This window comes from Gopherus flavomarginatus, chromosome 7 (genome assembly GCF_025201925.1).
Source record: "Gopherus flavomarginatus isolate rGopFla2 chromosome 7, rGopFla2.mat.asm, whole genome shotgun sequence".
Taxonomy (NCBI): Eukaryota; Metazoa; Chordata; order Testudines; family Testudinidae; genus Gopherus; species Gopherus flavomarginatus.
Window position 1 is genome coordinate 101,618,528 of NC_066623.1, and position 18,986 is coordinate 101,637,513.

At 39.0% G+C, this 18,986-nt stretch overlaps 2 protein-coding genes and 1 long non-coding RNA gene across 7 annotated transcripts in view; 2 read left to right on the forward strand and 1 right to left on the reverse strand.

Annotated features, from left to right (window-relative positions):
- Positions 1-665: 665 nt before the first annotated feature.
- Positions 666-9,767, forward strand: LOC127055239 (CARD- and ANK-domain containing inflammasome adapter protein-like). Its single transcript, XM_050961999.1, has 2 exons — positions 666-732; positions 5,678-9,767. The coding sequence occupies exon 2, from the start codon at positions 6,525-6,527 to the stop codon at positions 8,790-8,792; it is 2,268 nt and encodes a 755-aa protein (XP_050817956.1). The 5' UTR covers positions 666-732; positions 5,678-6,524; the 3' UTR covers positions 8,793-9,767.
- Positions 1,206-10,432, reverse strand: LOC127055277 (uncharacterized). The gene is made up of 3 exons (XR_007775441.1): positions 10,283-10,432; positions 9,778-9,904; positions 1,206-1,393 (listed from the first exon to the last, which is right to left on the reverse strand). It is a non-coding gene; the product is annotated as an uncharacterized LOC127055277 (long non-coding RNA).
- A 113-nt stretch (positions 10,433-10,545) lies between these two features.
- Positions 10,546-18,986, forward strand: part of MYSM1 (Myb like, SWIRM and MPN domains 1) — a 39,605-nt gene continuing 31,164 nt past the window's right edge. For 4 of the 5 annotated variants that reach the window (XM_050961990.1, XM_050961987.1, XM_050961988.1 and 1 more), the window contains exons 1-6: positions 10,546-10,639; positions 13,908-13,983; positions 14,225-14,295; positions 15,597-15,674; positions 15,805-15,831; positions 16,378-16,456. In XM_050961990.1, the coding sequence (XP_050817947.1) occupies positions 10,563-10,639; positions 13,908-13,983; positions 14,225-14,295; positions 15,597-15,674; positions 15,805-15,831; positions 16,378-16,456 (408 nt within the window). In that variant the 5' untranslated portion in view covers positions 10,546-10,562. The remainder of the gene's footprint in view (positions 10,640-13,907; positions 13,984-14,224; positions 14,296-15,596; positions 15,675-15,804; positions 15,832-16,377; positions 16,457-18,986) is intronic. The other variant, XM_050961989.1, reaches the window with a different exon arrangement.

Here is an 18,986-nt window from a genome sequence, read left to right on the forward strand (position 1 = left end):
AGTGAGGACTATGCATAAAAGATTTTACTTAGTTCAAGATTTTAATCAGTTCAACTGGAAATTCAAATGATGATATATTATTTTTCAAATACACATTTATTTAGTATTCTATTGATATTTAACCTTGGTCCTGCATTATCGTCTGTGCAGACAGACTGTTGTATCTGCACAGATCCCCATAACAATCTTCAGTGGGACTCTGCATGGAAACTGCAGGCTGTCTGTGAGGAACACTGTGCAGGATCAGAACCTTAAAGAGTTAATTTGGGATGGGAACCATTTTTTCCACTATATGTATGTGCAGTGCCTCATACGATGGGGCCCTGATCCCCACTTATTTATAATAAAATAAATTGTATAGTAAAGTAAAAGCTTTGTTATCCAGCATGTTGGCAGAATGGGGGGTGCCAGATAGTCAAAAATTCCAGTTAACTAAGAGTTATACTTACCAATGGATTACCAATTTTCAAAGAATTAGAATACAATAAAATGAATAAACATTCCAATTCTTGCCCTTTTCAAGATGTGTACAACTATCTATTTTCTGTTTTAATGTCAACACAACTCTCTTACGCTTCTCTCCTTTCAGTGGTGTAGCCAGGTTCTACGAGCAGGGAGAGCAAACACAAAAAAGGTGGCGAAGCAAAAAAAAAAGAAAAGAAAAACCGCTGAAGACCCAGAGTGGCTGAAGGACCCGTCGCCGAATTGCTGCCGAAGACCCAGACTGCTGGGGTGAGTGTAAAAATTAAAAAGGGGCCACTTTTGGGGAATGTGCTCAGTGGGGAGCAGCCGCTCCCCGCCCGGCTATGCTACTGTCTCCTGTGCTTTTCGCAGGTATTTTGGATGCCATAGTGGTAGGGTGGTGTTGATATTTTACGATAAACACAAGACAATACCCAAAGTAATAAACCAACCGATCACAATGGCGGATACAAACAGTAAGAACAGTGTTCAGCTCTTCTCAGCTAACTGGTGCATAGTCCAACTGCTCTTGGAAATACTTGGGTCCCAAATAGCTTCGGCATCGGTCCCAGTTACTAGATTGAAGATTTGCATTGGGAGATATCAGAAATGCTAGTTTCCAGTGCTTTCCAGTTGGTAAAGTGCCAGATAACACAGGTTTTACTGTATTTGGACATTATCATTAGTTATTTAAATAAGAACAGATAGAATAAAAGTATTTAATATTTTTTTTATCATTTTAATATTATTTTTATCATTAATACTCAAGAGTGTGTATGCATTTTATAGAATAAACACAAACTGTCCCTGCTGCAATGAGCTCGCAATATACAGCCCCACTCCTGTGCCAGGATTTGCTAGTCCACACCCCTGCAACATAGCAATCGACATTGCAGGTCTGGGATATTGGATCCCATTGCAGGAACAGGACCTAAATTAAGACATGACACAGAAAGGGTGATCAATAGTAGAAAATGGGATTGGGTGAAGAAAGAAAAGAATTACAGCAATAACCATGCCAGTACAAACCTTCCAGTGACTTCAGTGGGATTTGGGTCTGACCCCTGGTACTGTGTATGTTTGTGATGCCACTACAGCACTTAGAGTACCAGTTGATGTGGCACTGTAGTAATGGACACTGCTTATTCAAATACCAACTGGTGGTGCAGCTTTCTCAGTAATAGGTCCCCACCTCTGGAATTCTTTCTTTGTGGAGATATGACTAAGCACAACACCAGACACTGGAAAACATCCCTCTATGCCCTGACTTTTCCAGCTGATTAAATTCTGATTTCCTACCTGAGTCATAAATCAGTATGCAAAGGGGGAGCATGGTCTCTCTTAGTGAGTAGTGAATAAGTTCTCTTCAAATACTACAGTGATGGAGCCAAATAAATTTTAATCCTAATTAACACTTCTAACACTGAGGCTGTGCATTGTCTATATCTAGACTTACACCAACCTCAACTAGCCAAGCCTTGGTTAAACCCCTAGTTATTCAAAACAATGTTATATCCCCGATTCATGTCTATGAATTAATCCTCTTGATTATTTAACTGTATTCCATGTCCCTTGTGATGCTGAGATAATGGTGTAGGTGCTGTATCTATTATACACTGGTTATTCTGCAAAAGATATGTTTTTAATAAACAGTTGGCATTTGTTTTGCTTAACTGAAATTAAAACGCACATTGGGAAACATTAATAACACAATTTCACTCACTGTTGATATTTTTATGTTTGGTGTTTCCATCAGTTTTATCAGGAAAATGCCCTAGAGAATGTAAGACGTTTTTGGAAGTCATTTGGTTACATTACATTTGGTTTTAACAGAAACCACAGCTGGAGGTTCTGGGCCTTGGATGATTAATTGTAGAGCACCCTGCCAGGTTCTGCCCATTAAACATGATCAGTAGAGACACAGTGTCCTCTGCTGGTCACTTCCAAGTGAAACAGCATTTGCCACAATGTTGATTTAACACATTGCAAGGTGTAGATTTATTTGCTTTCATTAAAAACATTAAGAATAACATTAAATGTTTAATGATACATGGTATATTCTGCCTAGACAATGGGCCCTAGTGTTCTCTGTAGAAATAAAACATCCTCTGTGAAAAGTCAGAAAACAGTAATACTTCAAAGCACAACTTGTAAGCACTGTATAAATATTAAATAATTACTTATAACCATGTTTGTAAGGTAGATAAATATTTTTCTCTTATAACAGAAGAGGTAAATAAGGCACAGAGATTAAGTAATTTACCCAAATTATTACAATTTAATAGCAGAGCTGAGATTAAGATTCAGAAGTTACTTGCTCTAGGACCAGCTATACTTGGTTAAACAGACAAGATAGTTTAACGTGGTGATCAGAAGCTCTAAAAAGGGAAATTAATTTAGCTCAGGCTACAACTAAAGACCTTTGCCGTTCATGGAGTCTACTCCCCTTTTCAGGGCCTGCTCATTAAGTTCTACAAGGTTGACCCCCACCGACTGCCCATACAGTCAACAACAGAGTGCCCACATCCTACATTCATATGTTACAGATACTTCATATCCATGTCTCCACTAGGAAAATTTTGCAAAAATTTCACACTGTAGCTAATGCCAGTGATGTTAGATCCACTGAGAGCTACTCGTAGCACATGCGGGCTCCTCACATTTTAAGCATTATGTTTTCTAACTCTCAGCTTATATTTAATTGAAATGTTGCTTAACATACTGCCAGCAGCCCATCTTCACTAGGGCCCATAGGACTCCTATTGCTAATGAAAATGAATTGGTATTAGCAACCGTAGGAAATTTCTGCTACATTTTCCTAATGTAAATAAGCTATGCTGTTAAAGCCCCATGATGCCACACACAAAGGTCCTGACATGATATATAGCAATGAGGAATGGTAAAGGACAAAGTCAGTCATTTACTTTAAAAAAGAAAAGTTATGTGAATGAGGAATTATCCTCACAGGCATGGAACTACAGAAGCCTGTATAGTTAAAGCTTACCTTGAAAGGACTTTTTAAAAAATTGGGTTTATGTCTTTTATTTTATATTTATTTGTTATATAAGGAAGGTCAGAAAAGTTCTCTCCCTCTCCTACCAGCTTCTTTCTTAGCTATATCAGGAATATCAAGTCTGGTTTTCCTGAAGAGCCTCGCGGATGTTTTTAAGCACATGGTCTCATGTTTAATTGAAAGAACAAGGATACTGAATTTTTAACACAGATCTCCATTCTCCAAATATCAATAAGTTAAATAGATATAGCTATATAAGTTAAAATGATTCTTTATTAATATCCATTAAAATAGTCTAGGAATCCCTGTCCCTCTCAGTTTCTCGGTATCTGTTTTTATTATCTTTTGTGATGTCGTCATTTCACTGAGGCTTTCAAGACAAACAAAGACTTAATTTCCGGTAGAAAAAGCAAGCAGGAAAAAATAACGAGGGGAAATATTTCAAGTCCTTTTCAGAAATCACAAAAAAAACAACAACAAAAAAGGGTACAAGTGAACTTTTAAAGGGATTAACCTTTCTGATATCTGATAAGTAGAAAATAATATATCCAGTCCCAGCCAGAGACAACTGTGAAGACAACTGATTATAGTACAGGATTACTTTTTTAAAAAATGCAACCCTAAAATGTAATCCATAAAATAATAAGGGCATTTCCAGTTATTTTCTTAGCAAACCTGTGGTTCTTGTCCTGATGGTGAATGCTAATATGATGGTAGCTAGTATGGCCACAGATTCACATGCATGATACAGAAGTAATTGAAAGGTATTCGGTAATATGTAACAGATTATGATTTGCATCCAGTAAATTGTTGCATATTATTTTTTTCCAAATTACATTTTATAGTCTTTCTCCCAACGGAAGCATGGCATAAATTGTTCAAATGTTCCACCCAGAGGCCAGCTAGGTGTATTTCACTATAGATTCACTTAATATTCACAGTTGGAGGTTTAATTACTGTGCTTATAGCAGATTTGAAGAGTATCATGACATTGATCAAACTACTAAGGATCTTTGTAATTTCTCTCTCCAGATTTTTTTCATGGGTTCCTTCCAAGTAATTTTGTAGAGTATTTTATAATGATAATACTTGCCATTTGCACCACATTTTCCCCATCTCTGACTCTCACAGGGCTTTACAAATGTGTGTAAGTATTATTACTCTATTTTACAGATGGGATAACTAAGGCACAGAGGTCCCAGTTCAGCAAGGTGGAAATCAGTGGGACTATTCACATGCTTAAAAAGTGGCACCTTGCTAAATCAGGGCCAGAGGTTAAGTTATTTGCAGATTACAAAGGGTGTCATTGGTTGGTTTAGGAACAGAATTCAGGTCGCTGGAATCCTAGGCCTGTGATTAATTCACTAAACCATAGCTATTCCTATTATGTGATAATACAATGCTTAAATACTGTAACTGGTACAGGTTTTACTATCTGTGATGTATCTGCATTTTTTGTAATTCAGGGGAATTATTGAGTTCTGAAACTGGCTGCTATACCTGCTGAAACTTTTACCTTTTAATGACTATTTCTTCCATAAACCATTTTCCTACTAAAATAATCTTTACAAACTTAATTATGAAAATTAAAAGTCAGAGTTAAAAATTAGTAACAGGTTATGGTCACTTTCTGAATACATATTCAGAAAACATTTCTTTTACAGGCAGCATAATCCAGTGGATAGGGCACTGAACTGAAAGACAAGACATGGAGTGAAATCCTGCTGTCACTGAAGTCAATAACAAAACTCCCATTGGCTTTAACAGAGTCAGGATTTCATTCTCAGATTCTGCTTCCAACTCTGCTTTTGACATGGTGTGTGACTTTGGGCATGTTATCTCTCAGCCTGTTTCCCAATCTTTAAAATTGGTATCATGATACCCACTTTCCTCTGTAAAGTACTTTGAAATCTATGGATAAAAAGTATTAAATAAGGGCTAAAATCAATGAGACTACTCCTTAAATTAAGCACCTTAAGTCTTTTCAGGTTTGGGGCCTTATTTACTTTTATTCTAGACATAACACAATGAATCACACCTTGATCCACCACTGTTTGTCGTGCTAGAAAATTATCTGAGTACTGCAGGGTCATAAATTTAGGCTTCAAAGAAGGTAGAGCTAAAAGGTCTATATCAGGATGGGAGGCAGAAAGTAATATCCCTCCCTGAAAAATATAACACACTAATTTAGTGTCCTTTCAGGATGCCAAGTGTGCAGAAGTCTAAGGAACTGATGAAGTCAGCACTACCAAATTTACTGAAGAATAAAGTTCTAAGAAATAATTTGGGAAGTTTTGAAGTTTAGTCATCGGTTAAACATTAGGTTATATTAAATGTGCATCATTATGTGATAAATTTAAAATATGTCATATGTTTCATGATCTTGAAATTATTAAACAAATTTGGAATGGCTCTTTTTTTAATCACTCACTTTTTTGTTTAGTATTTTTTTATTATTTGAATTCTTGTATGTTCTGGGGTTTTCCCCTACACAGCTATCAGTGTGTACAATTTTATCTAACCTTACACAAAGGCTAATGTAATTATAGCAACAGTAACTATGCTGTTGATTTTGTTTGGTCACATTTGACAAATTGGTCACATTGCCGCCTACAAGAAGCAAACAAAAAAGTTTATACCTCAAGAGGAACCTGGTAAACAAAGATCTGCAGCCTAACTACCAACTTCAGAAAAGCAGTTTTGCCTCTTTAATTTTATTAGCCATCTTTTGTAAAATAGCCATATTGGACAGAATACGTTTATTATTTTGATTTGTGTTTTGTTTTGTTATGTTACTCAACTCTACTTGTTGCTAAGGAATAGCAAAGAGGATTAGAGAACTTCTAACGAAGATGGAAAACTAAAGGTGAGGAGTTTTGGATTTCTTTCCCAGTATTCTTCAATGATTTCCAATTGAACTACAGTTGTTCGTACAGCAGTTCTTTATGGAAGAATTTGTGAAATTATGTGATCCTGCTCTGCTGTTCCACTATCAAGCTCAATTTCAAATGATATTTTAATCCATTTTTTAGAAGTTACTCATATCATCATGTATTTAAACAGCTTGTTTACAAATCCATATGCCATAGAAGTCCTAAAGACAAAAAAGGAAGAACTGGTAGAAGGCATAAACAACCCAGACCATCTTCTTAATTGGCTGATAGACAATGGTATTTTTACACCAGAGAAAAAAATGGTTATGTCCTACTACAGAACACGAATAGCAAAGAACTCCCGGGTTTTGGATATCCTGGTTTCTCAAGGTGAGCGAGCTTGCAGGCTGTTTTTTTATCCATGTCTAAAACAAGTGGAGCCAAATCTATATAATAGAGTTAAAAAATATGTCAGTGATGTGAATGAAAGTATTGAAGATGCTAGGAGACAACTGGTAGGGTATCTACTTGAAAAGGACAAGGAATGGACTGAAACGACCAGTGAACAAAACCAAGAGAAGAAAGATATTCCTAGGCATATTTTATCAAAGCAAGAAAGAGCAACTAAAGAGAAAGTTAAACAAACGCAAAATTTACCTGCAGCAAAACCTAAGAAAGATGATTCTAATGCTGTTAATATCTTTGATGCAGCTGCTAAAGGTGATCTTTCTGATCTAGCAAAAGTATTGAAGGAGAATAATATTAATGCAGTAAACGCCTCAGATAAAACACTTCTGCATATTGCAGCTGCTAATGGACATGTTGCAATAATTGAATATTTAATTAACAAAGGTGCTAAACTAGATGTAAAGGATAAAAAGGGAAGAACACCAATGCACAGGGCCGCTGAAAAAGGCCAGGATGATGCAGTGAAAGTGCTTCTCCAAGCTGGTGCCTACATATACAGTTTGGATAAAGAAGCCAAGACCCCACTTCATTTGGCTGCTGAGAACCACCACACTCACATACTAAAGAGGATCCTGAAAGAAGAAGCAAGATGCTACAAGGACCAGCAAAACTTCTTACACATGGCAGCTCTCAAAGATGAGAGCAACCTTGCACAAATGCTTTTAAAGAATGGTGCCCCAGTTGATGCAAAGGATGAGAAGGGACAGACTGCTTTGGGTTACGCCATTTCCCAGGGATTTGAAAAAACTGTAAAGGTGTTGCTAGAAGCTGGAGCCAGCATTGACTCTAACATCATTGATGTAGCCTTCAATAATAACAAACAATCCATATTCAGAATACTGCTGGAATATTCTAAAGGATTATCCCCTGACATGATGGTGTCAGCTCTTTTTAAAGCTGTCCAGAAGAACCTGCATGGCACTGTAGCAGCTTTAGCTGACAGAGGCACAGATATCAACGCCCGCAATGAAATGCAATACACACCTTTACTCATGGCATGTGAAATGGGTAAAACAGAGACTGCAGAAGTTCTCATTGCAAAGGGGGCTAGTTTAGAGGAGAGGATGCCCAACTCAAACACGGTTTTACACTTGGCAGTTCAAGCCGAGGCAGTCTCCATCACAAATCTGCTTCTCCGCAAAGGGATGAATGCTAACATCACAAGCCAGGGAGAGCAAACACCGCTCCATGTTGCTGCATTTCATAATAAGGGATCTATAGTTGACATTTTAATCAATGCTGGGGCCAAAATTAATGCTGTCACTAAGGAATTAGTCACTCCCTTGCATGTCGCAAGCCAAAGAGGTAATGTTGATGTTGCTCAGCAGCTGCTGAATTACAAAGCCAACGTTAATGCAAAAGATAAGCAGTCAAAGACACCCTTACATCTTGCTGCTGAAAAGGGAGATCATGCAATGGTGGAGCTGCTTCTTAGTTTTAATGCTGATCCCAATGCAATGGACAAGGAGAAAAAGACCCCACTTCACACTGCAGCTATGGGAGGCCATCTCAATACAGTTAAAGTTCTGTTAGCGCAGAAGGCCAGATTTGGAATTAAGGACATGGATGGCTGCACACCAATGCACTATGCGACCATCAAAGGCAATGCAGAGATAGTACAGATCCTTTTGACAGCAGGGAAGAATAAAAATATTGATGATAAAAATATCTGGAGAAAGACTCCACTGCATCTTGCAGCAGAACATGGACATGGTGACTTGATAAATTTGTTGTTGAGTAATGGGTCAGCCATTAATGCTTTAGACAACAACAAGGATACCCCATTGCATTGTGCTTGCAAGGCTGGTCATTTTAACTCGGTAAACTCACTTGTCAGCTGGTCTCAGGGAGAGAAAGCAAACTTACAAGCCACTAATGGCCTCAAAAAGACTCCACTGCAAGTAGCAGAATTTAGCGCAAGTGACAACCAAGCTCAGATTGTAACACTTCTGAAAAAGAAAATGTTAATAAGATGAATTTGTGATGAGGAATACATTAAAAATGTTTAAGTGTGTGAAATTATAATCTTGCAATCTGGATATATAGGATACTACATCTTTTAGTTCAGATGTTAAAATCATATATACTTGGGCATGGTTGATCAATATGAGGATAATGAAGAATGAAGCTGGGGCTAATAAAAATAAGCTAATTTTCAGAGGTGGTAAATATAGATATACACATAAAAATATAAAACCCATTGTTGATCTACTATGCGTTGCCAACTCTCTTGATTTTATTATGAATCTCATGATATTTGGTGTCTTTCTTAAGAGACCCAACCTTGAGAGTCAAATGAGCATGAATGAATCTCATTTTTTATGTAAAAAAATAAGTACGTTTCTAGCCTTTGCTGTTGAAAATTAAAGCTTGAAAATGTGAACATTACAGGCTCAAAATTCAGAATGAAAATAAGAATCCTAGATTAATTATTTTATAAAATCAAGACTTTTAAGATGATCTATCAAGATTTTCTTAGGCCTGACTCAAGATTTGTGAATGGTTGCGGTTGGCCAGTAATGGTTGAGGTTAGTCAAAATGTGCTAGATATTCAAATACAATATAAACCGGTATATTTAAGTTTTATTAAAGTATTACTCTTTGGTTAAAATCATATTTGTTACACAAATTTCCTTTCCTATGTTACAAACAGCAACTAAGATTATAAAAATACATTTTCATTTTACATGTCACTTGATCTATGCTGTTTGTTTACTTTTTGCTTTTCTCAGCATGGACAATGAAAACACACTAGTCAGTTTCACAGTTGTTTGTAATGAGTTTTTTCAAGCTCACATGTTCTAGCACAAAGCTGCAACGTTTAGACTACATACACTGCAGTGAAGTGTTCATTAATTTTAACATTTCCTGTAGATTTTTCTTTACATTGAATATATTTTTATTGGTTCATAATTGTGTAAAAGCTTTTTAATTAGAACCAAATCCGAAGTCATGTTTTACCTGATAATGATCCTTAACCCTTGCAGTATTTTGCCATCCCCATCGTTATCACTGTTGATCTATTTAGCGCAAAGGGTAAAAAGGTCTCTTATGGAACTGAAAAACAGATCTGGAAAGCCAAGGCCATCTGAAAAAAAAAAACACAATTCATCCAGGGTTTGAAACTCAAATAAGAGCTCCCTAAATTAAAAGAAAAAGCTTCTCACAGCCTCACTTCCAATGAAAGTGAAAGGGCTCCTTGTGCCAGAGTTTTATTCCAAGACCACAGGAGCATTTCATAGCCAAGGTCCATAGTCTCAGCCCAGGATAAGTAGAGTCTCTTTGATCATCCTAGAGCATAAGACTTCTTAGAGATCACTCTTCCTGGGATGTAGTAATTCAGTCTAGCCAAGCCCCTCTCTTCCTTCTTCCCCTGGGTATTTGCCTCTCCCCCCCCCCCTTCTCCTGGGTATTTACCCCTCTCTTTCCCCCTCCCCCCCGGGGATTTGCTCCTCTCTTCCCCTACCCTTAGGGAATCGCTCCTCTTTCTCCCCGTGTCTGCCCCTCCACCCGCGCCCCGCTCCTCCCTCAGGCGGCACAGGCAGATACAGCCTGAAGAAGCGAAGGGGGTAGAAAGAGAATCAAGGAAGGGCAGCGTGAACGTCGGGCGGAGGCTTCAAACGTCGTCCTGCGCATGCTCAAAGTTGTGCGCCTGCTCAGTTGCATGGGGGGCGGATCTGCGGGAGGGGGTGTGGTCCTGAGGCCCCGCCCCTCTCGCGCGATCGGACGGCGGCCGCGGCGGAATCATGGCGGCTGCGGAGGAGGCGGATGTGGACGTCGAAGGGGATGCGGCAGCAGCCGTGGCCGGCGGGGCGCTGCGGGGGTGAGCGAGCGGGGGAGACTCCGCCCCTGGGAGAGCTCAGCTCTCCTCCCCCTGAGGCGCCGCTCCCCCGGCTCCCCGGGCCTGTGGGGAGCTCTGGGCTCGCTCCTCTTCAGCCCCCTCGCAGCGGGGAGCCTGGCGCGGCTGCAGGCCCCGGGCGCCCCTCGCTCGGAGGCGGCCTGGCTGGAGGGATGTCGGGGTGGGAACAGGCCTTTGCCCCGGGACCGCAGGGCCGGGGCATCTTCCATGGCACAGCCCGTGGGACGGGAGGGGCCAGAGCGTTCCCCCCCCCCCCGCCACACACACACACCCCGGCCCTGCGCTTCGGCGTATTAGTGACCCCGGCGGAGAGCGCTTTGGGGCAGAAGAAACGCCACTGCCTGCCTCAGGCGTGTGAAAGGCCAGAGTCAGGCCTCAAACACCACGAGATTGGTGTGAAAGTCACGATTTTGCAAAAAGAACAATACATTCTGGGCCAGTTTTGTTTACCGTCTGGTTTCTGAGACTTCCTGGGGTCACTCGGCTCATGTTTTTGAGCTTTGGGTGCAACCAAAAGTGTTAGAAACTTCCCTTCTGGTTTCAGATGGAAACAGATTCTGAAATAAGGACTTGAATCCAGAAGCTGGAGCTTTATGAAAAATATGGCAAGATGTGAGAGTTGGCAAAACTGAATATGACCTGTCCATTTGTAGCTCTGCTTCACTTGTGTCACCTTTCCTGTTTTAGACTTCTTAATTTTTCTCTTGCTCATATTAATAATCTGCTTCTGCATCTATACTGAACTCTCCACAGCAACTTTGGGATGAAAAGTATGTCTACACTAAGGAGACTACATCTGCATAGCTATTGAGGCATAGTCCTGTAGTATAAAGACAACCTCTGCCGTCACAAGTTTTTCTGTCTGCATAGAACACCACCTCCCTGACCAAAGTTAGCTATGTCAATAGAAACCCTCCTCTGTTAACATGGCTACATCTCCACTCGGGTTTTGTTGGCATAAATACCTCAGTCAGGAGTGTGTTTTTTCACACCTCTGACTAACATACGTATGCTAATATAACTTTTCAGTGTAGAGCAAGCCATAGTGTGTGTGACAGGTGCTTTATAAAATAAAACTTTTGCAGAAGGAGCCCATGTGGGATGTGTGTAACCTGGGGTGTTTATTGCATGCATTGCCCATCTTCATGGTTCTCAAATTTTCTGATGCCTAAAATCATATTTTTTGTGTATTTCTGAAAAGGGTGTTCTGGGTCAAATGTATTTTATGTAGGAAGATTACTTTTTTTTTTTTTTAGTATGTACCAAGAGAACCTATAATTAGAGCTTTCTCTGCTCTAAGAAACTGATGTATTGTCTGCAGTGGGGTACCTGGAACTGGTGGGAGAAAAGAGTTTAGTCTTGTTTATCAGTTAAACTGTTTTCAGCACCGCCTCGGGGGCACATGGCTAATAACCGTTTTCAGGGAAGGGTGAGTTTCCTAGTAATTGGATGAAGTTGAACTAAGGAAATCTTATGTTGATTATCAGGAAATGTTTTCCAACAGTAAAATATCAGTTTGTATGGTAATTTCCCCGGGGTGATAGTAATTGTCTCACTTAGGCCGGGTCTAGATGGCAAACTTATATCAGTATAACTACATCGTTTAGGGTGTGAAAAATCCACACCTCTAAGTGACGCATTTGTACTGACCTAACCCCTGGTGCAGACAGCATTATGCTGACAGGAGAACTCCTGTCAGCATAGCTACCGCCTCTCGAGGAGGTGGATTACACCGACAGGAGAAGCATAATAGCATTCTCAACAATATGCTACATCCGTGCAGCTACATTGCTGCTGCTTTTTATGTGTAGACCTGTTCTGAGAATGACCAGATTAGACTGGACAAAGCAATGACCGATATAACAATCCTGCAGTGACAGGATGTTGGGGTAAATGAGCTAATAGTTTTTCTCCATCTCTTTCAATGATTCTGTGAAGTTTAAAAAACTCTTTACTCGTTGTTACTTTTTATGATCACAAAAGAAGTCAAGGCACTTTAGCATTTTTCTTTCCCTTTATTGCAAGGATTTGCTTGTGCAGTTGGACCCCACAGTCTTCAGTCTCTTTCCCCTTTTGTAACCTCAGTGCAATTTTTTATGCTTAGAGGAAGGTAACAATACTTTACCCTCATCATCAACCTCAAGTAATGGCTTCTAAGTGAATAAAATGTTGATGTGTTTATTCTTCATACAGCAGCAGCATCTTAAACTCAGAATACTTTCAGAATACTTGTCCCTTTCTGAAGAGAAATATAAAAGATTTTAAGAATACATAATATTTTCCAAAAGTAGGAATTGTCCATTTTCCTCTCAATTATCGTAATATTTCTTACTTAATGCAGCTAAATAAACAAAAAAGCTTAGTAGTCCAAAATGTTCCTTCAGCTTCCACTAACTTACTTAGCATATACAGTATATGCAGTATACTAAAATGAGAGCTTCTATAATCATAGGACTTCTTTCTGGATTTCTTAAAGTATTAACGCCATGAGGTATCACATTGTACAGCTGTGTCCTAAATACTAGTACATGTGAAGGTTAGCAGTTTTATTAAAGACTGATACTTGATTATCCTTAAGAATTACATTTTTCTAAAATAGCACCTTTCCTCCAGGGATCTTGGACCTTTACCAAGGGGGTTGTTATTTCTATTTTACACCTGGGGAAATTGAGGGACAGAGGTTAAATGAGGATCAAGCAAGAAGGCAGTGACAGCTGAAAACAAAACTTCTGTCTTCTAACAACTACCAGCTTTTGGTGCCTGTGTTATGTATTTATACTTCACAGCTATGCTCACACTTTCTTTTCAGTCTTTTTTGGAAGAAAATTTTTAACTTTTCAAACAGAAATTGATTTTGCTGATACTTTAGGCATGATTCTACAGCATGAAGGGAGAGATACTGCTGTTAGTAAGAGCCCTAACAGTTTGAAAAATATTAAAGAAAAGGTTAGGTCCCTTTCTGTACGGGGGTCATTTACACTTTGCTCAATGGAAATCTGTGAAAAGCTAGCCCTACATAATATTTCTACAAAATATAAGTTACCTTTTTAAATTTTAGAATCTCTGTGTCATTCTTATGTTAATGAATTCAAGTAAAACTATAAAAGTCCAAATTTTTATGTCAATTCTGACACGGTTACCTGTTTTCTTTTAAAGTGTTTGCATTATTGATGATGTGAACTTTCAGATCTTTTTTTTTCCTTCTTTAAAATGATTGAAAATTTTATTACAGAGACTATGAAAATATAGCTTCTGGCTTATTGCAAGATCACTACCTTGATTCATCTTGGAGAACAGATAACAGCCTTGTAAGTAATTTATAGGCAATAAAGACTTTTTGGTTTGTTCGTCTGTTTTAAATGAATGGTACATCTTTCACAGAGATTTTCAAAACGTTGTATTTCTTCCCCAGCCATTTGAGAACATAAATTAATGTTTTTATCTTTTCTTAAAAAAAAAATTCAACCTGTGATTGGTTTTGCTTTAAAGGAAGTATTAGATATTTGGGTGTCAAATAAAATAATTGAAAAATGTATCTGTCATTTCCAGCCATGGACACTGGATAGCACCATTAGTGAAGAGAACAGAGCCGTCATTGAGAAAATGTTGTTGGAAGAAGAGTATCCTTTTATCAAATTGCTTATATGTCTGTTCCTTTCCTAGGGCAATATAAAATTCTCTGTTCTAGTAGGAAGCAGATATATAGTGGATTCTTTTTGAAGAGATTAGTGTTTACTGAACTTGAAGCACTGTGCTCCAGTAGTTAGAGCATGGAAGTATGAGATAATATGCCTGAATTCAGTACCCTGCTCAGCCACTCTGCAACCATCAGCTTTCTCAGGCTTTGCAAGTCTCACAGGGTATGTGTACACTGCAAGAAAACACCCGCAACACTGAGTTTCAGAGCCAGGGTCAATTGACTCGAGCTTATGGAACTCAGGTTGCAGAGATAAAAATAGCAGTGTAGATGGGCCTACTCGGGCTGGAGCCCAGGCTCTGAGACCCTCTCTCCTTATGGGTTTCAGAACCTGGGCTCCAGCCCAGGTGGGAACCTTCTACACTGCTATTTTTAGCCCCTGAGCCCTAGCTCCACAAGCCTGAGTAAATTGATCTGGGTTCTGGCAGTTGGTGCCATGGGTTTTTCTTTGCAGCATAGATGTATCCTTAACTTTTTGTGCCTTTTTCCCATCTTTAAAATGGGTTTAGTAGTAATACCACATATGGGTGTTGTGAGGATTATTAATGCATATAAAGCACATTTCATTTCTCAGATGACAGAGTTTATATAACTGTAAAGTATTTTATTTCAAGGGAATTTTCATATACACATCCATAAAGTTCAGGTGCTCCAAACTTGATGAGTGTCCTGATTTTTTTCACTTAACATTCACTCATATCTTTGGTAGTAAAAAAATATCCATTCATTGCAAGAGCTCTTTTAATGCCACTTCTGAGAAACACTTCATGCTTCTTGACAATATGAGAGTTTCTAATGTTGCTGAGATACTTAATCCCCGTTAGCAGGTTAGGTGACCATATTACAAATGAGAGTTACCTCTGTTTTCCTGTCCTTTTTCCTTTGAAATAAAGTACTTTACAGAGGAACAACAAAGTGTCAGTACAGAATGTTTTTACCAAGGGAATAAATTATTCAGTCTTGAATTGCAAAAAGGCTGTGGGTGTTTGATGAGAAGAAAATGTCCTACTACTGTTTCGAAGTCATAAGGGATAACAGGCTGTGGAGGAAGCAGAGTGGCTGGTTTATTAGAAATAATGTGAGTATGTGGTTTACAAAGTCAAACAGTCACTTCCTCCTTTGTTTAACTCAATAGTATTTTAAACCAGTGGCAATTTTATCAGAATTTTTGCATGTATATAGTTCTGTTCTGTGTATCCAAAAATTCCTTAGTAAAGATTGCAGGTATTACTTATCTAATAAATCACTTCCAGAAAAAATATGGCTTGATCAAAAGGAAGGTGACAAAAAATCTGTGAAAAGGTAAAATTGCTGTTGGGGGGAAAGAAATGCTAGAACAGTAGAAATTTGGGTCAGGAATGAGACTTTCTTTAAAAGGTACATATTTGCTAAGATGATCAGCAGTCACCATTTTTTTGTTTTGTTTTTACAGTCCACATAAGAGAACAGGAAAAGTCATGTATGTACTTTTTGAACAATTGAGCTGTATTTTTAAGTGCCTTTTTTCATTTATGTTAAGTTACAGAACACTAGCATAAAATATCAGTTGTACCTTCCCTTTAACCTTTAGTCTTGTTTCTTTGATTGTGTAAGATAATTAAAGGGACATTGTCAAGTTGACAGACAGTTGCTTTTTGACTGTTAAATGGCCTGTATTAAATTAACTTGATTTCTGAAGGACATGTCCACATCACAAAAAAGAACAATTACAATTGGCTTCCTACTGCTTGCAGTTTCCTTGTTGCCTGTCGCCCGTCCTCCCCCTCCTCCCCCTAAAACAGCTCTCTGCAAAATAAGTTGTGGATGGGTGTTGTGTTGCCGTGAATTAACTTCTGTTATACAAAAACCTTCCAGAATTAGTTCTCTCATCAAAAGTATAAAAGTTTAAAACAAATCCTCTACATTTCCATTAAAGAAGTATAATAATCTACATTTCAGAAATTGTTGTAATCTTTTGGAGATGTGCATTCATTTAAAAGTAACTTGCATGTTCTTTTTATTTTAGGGTTCGCTCACCTACGAAATCAGCAAGCTGCTCAGTAAAGTGGACAATAGAAGAAAAAGAGCTATTTGAACAAGGACTGGTAAATATTGTATTTTTCAGTGTTCAATTTTCTGTAAAAAAAACAAAACAAAACAAAATAAACTAACTCATTTTAAAAAATAAATGCAATATTAACCCTTTTTCATAAAAAAAAAATAGAGTGCTCATTGCAAAATAAGATCCAGTTGCAGGATTTGGGCCTTAGCCTGTCCCACGGTCTACTGATTTGTCTACTGCAGTGTTACAATAGCAGTGCTGTAGTTTACAAAGGAAGTGTCAAACATGAAGGGGTGCCTGGAAATCTAGTAAACTGAAAAAACATTTTTCCTCAGACATGAATGTATGCGCTTTGGAGCTTTTTTTGTATGTTGGGGAAGAGCACAGCACAGTGGGACCCCAGCCTGGCTGTTACCTCTAGACATTACTGTAACATATGTAATAAATATACCAATCCCTGAATCATCCTGCTAACTTTTGTGACTTCCAGTCAGATTTTCTAAAAATATTTTTCTCCTACCTATTGCTCTGCGAAAAAATGACAATAAACAGACACAGACCGCTGACAATGCAAGGAGATCCAGGTGGGTGAATCCCTGGACCTTCCCAGATTCATTTATTTTAGCAAGGCTTTGCTAGTTCTTTGGTTGAAAACAGAAGGCTTTGCTGTTCTTTGGATGATATATCTAATCTGACCTGTAAAACACAGCAGAATTAGTCTTAAATTACTACTTTGATGGATAATTGCAAGTTGTGTTCTTGTAGTATCATTGCAATGATTACGTCTAATGATTTTTGTAAGCATGCTTTTCTTTTGAAAGCTTGTATATCTGTAATATTATAGAAGGTGCACTAACAGCAGCTAAAATAAAGGCTGCTGTAGCATTTCTATTCTAATTCCATGTTTGAGTTGTCATTACTTTAGCAAATGTCAACCTGGCAGGTGAAAGTTTTTCAGCCCTGGTTTCTTCAAAAGATTAATATTGTCTTGAAAGTTTGAGCAAAAATATTTAATTTTTTTTTATTATGAAGACAATGAAAAAATACATTTTTGCCATTAAAAAAGAATTCTAACTCTTGTAATTTTATTTTCGACATCTCTTCAACTGAAATAGCCGGGTACAGAAGGTGGTATTTTGTCAAGCAAATAGCCCTTTGCAAGTAGTGCCTTTGAATGTTGTAAAAGCAGCAAAGAGTCCTGTGGCACCTTATAGACTAACAGACGTTTTGGAGCATGAGCTTTCGTGGGTGAATACCCACTTCCTCAGATGCATGTAATGGAAATATCCAGGGGCAGTTGTATATATGTGTGCTAGCAAGCAAGCTAGAGATAACGAGGTCAGTTCAATCAGGGAGGATGAGGCCCTGTTCTAGCAGTTGAGGTGTGAAAACCAAGAGAGGAGAAACTGGTTCTGTAATTGGCAAGCCATTCACAGTCTTTGTTCAATCCTGAGCTGATGGTGTCAAATTTGCAGATGAACTGAAGCTCAGCAGTTTCTCTTTGAAGTCTGGTCCTGAAGTTTTTTTGCTGCAGGATGGCCACCTTAAGGTCTGCTATAGTGTGGCCAGGGAGGTTGAAGTGCTCTCCTACAGGTTTTTGTATATTGCCATTCCTAATGTCTGATTTGTGTCCATTTATCCTTTTCCGTAGAGACTGTCCAGTTTGGCCGATGTACATAGCAGAGGGGCATTGTTGGCATATGATGGCGTATATTATATTGGTGGATGTGCAGGTGAATGAACCAGTGATGGTGTGGCTGATCTGGTTAGGTCCTGTGATGGTGTCGCTGGTGTAGATATGTGGGCAGAGTTGGCATCGAGGTTTGTTGCATGGATTGGTTCCTGAGCTAGAGTTATTATGGTGTGGTGTGCAGTTACCGGTGAGAATATGTTTCAGGTTGGCAGGTTGTCTGTGGGCAAGGATCGGCCTGCCACCCAAGGCCTGTGAAAGTGTGGGATCATTGTCCAGGATGGGTTGTAGATTCTTGATGATGCGTTGGAGGGGTTTTAGCTGGGGGCTGTATGTGATGGCCAGTGGAGTCCTGTTGGTTTCTCTCTTGGGTTTGTCTTGCAGTAGGAGGCTTCTGGGTACACGTCTGGCTCTGTTGATCTGTTTCCTTATTTCCTCGTGCGGGTATTGTATGGTTAGGACTCCACTGGCCATCACATACAGCCCCCAGCTAAAACCCCTCCAACGCATCATCAAGGATCTACAACCCATCCTGGACAATGATCCCACACTTTCACAGGCCTTGGGTGGCAGGCCGATCCTTGCCCACAGACAACCTGCCAACCTGAAACATATTCTCACCGGTAACTGCACACCACACCATAATAACTCTAGCTCAGGAACCAATCCATGCAACAAACCTCGATGCCAACTCTGCCCACATATCTACACCAGCGACACCATCACAGGACCTAACCAGATCAGCCACACCATCACTGGTTCATTCACCTGCACATCCACCAATATAATATACGCCATCATATGCCAACAATGCCCCTCTGCTATGTACATCGGCCAAACTGGACAGTCTCTACGGAAAAGGATAAATGGACACAAATCAGAC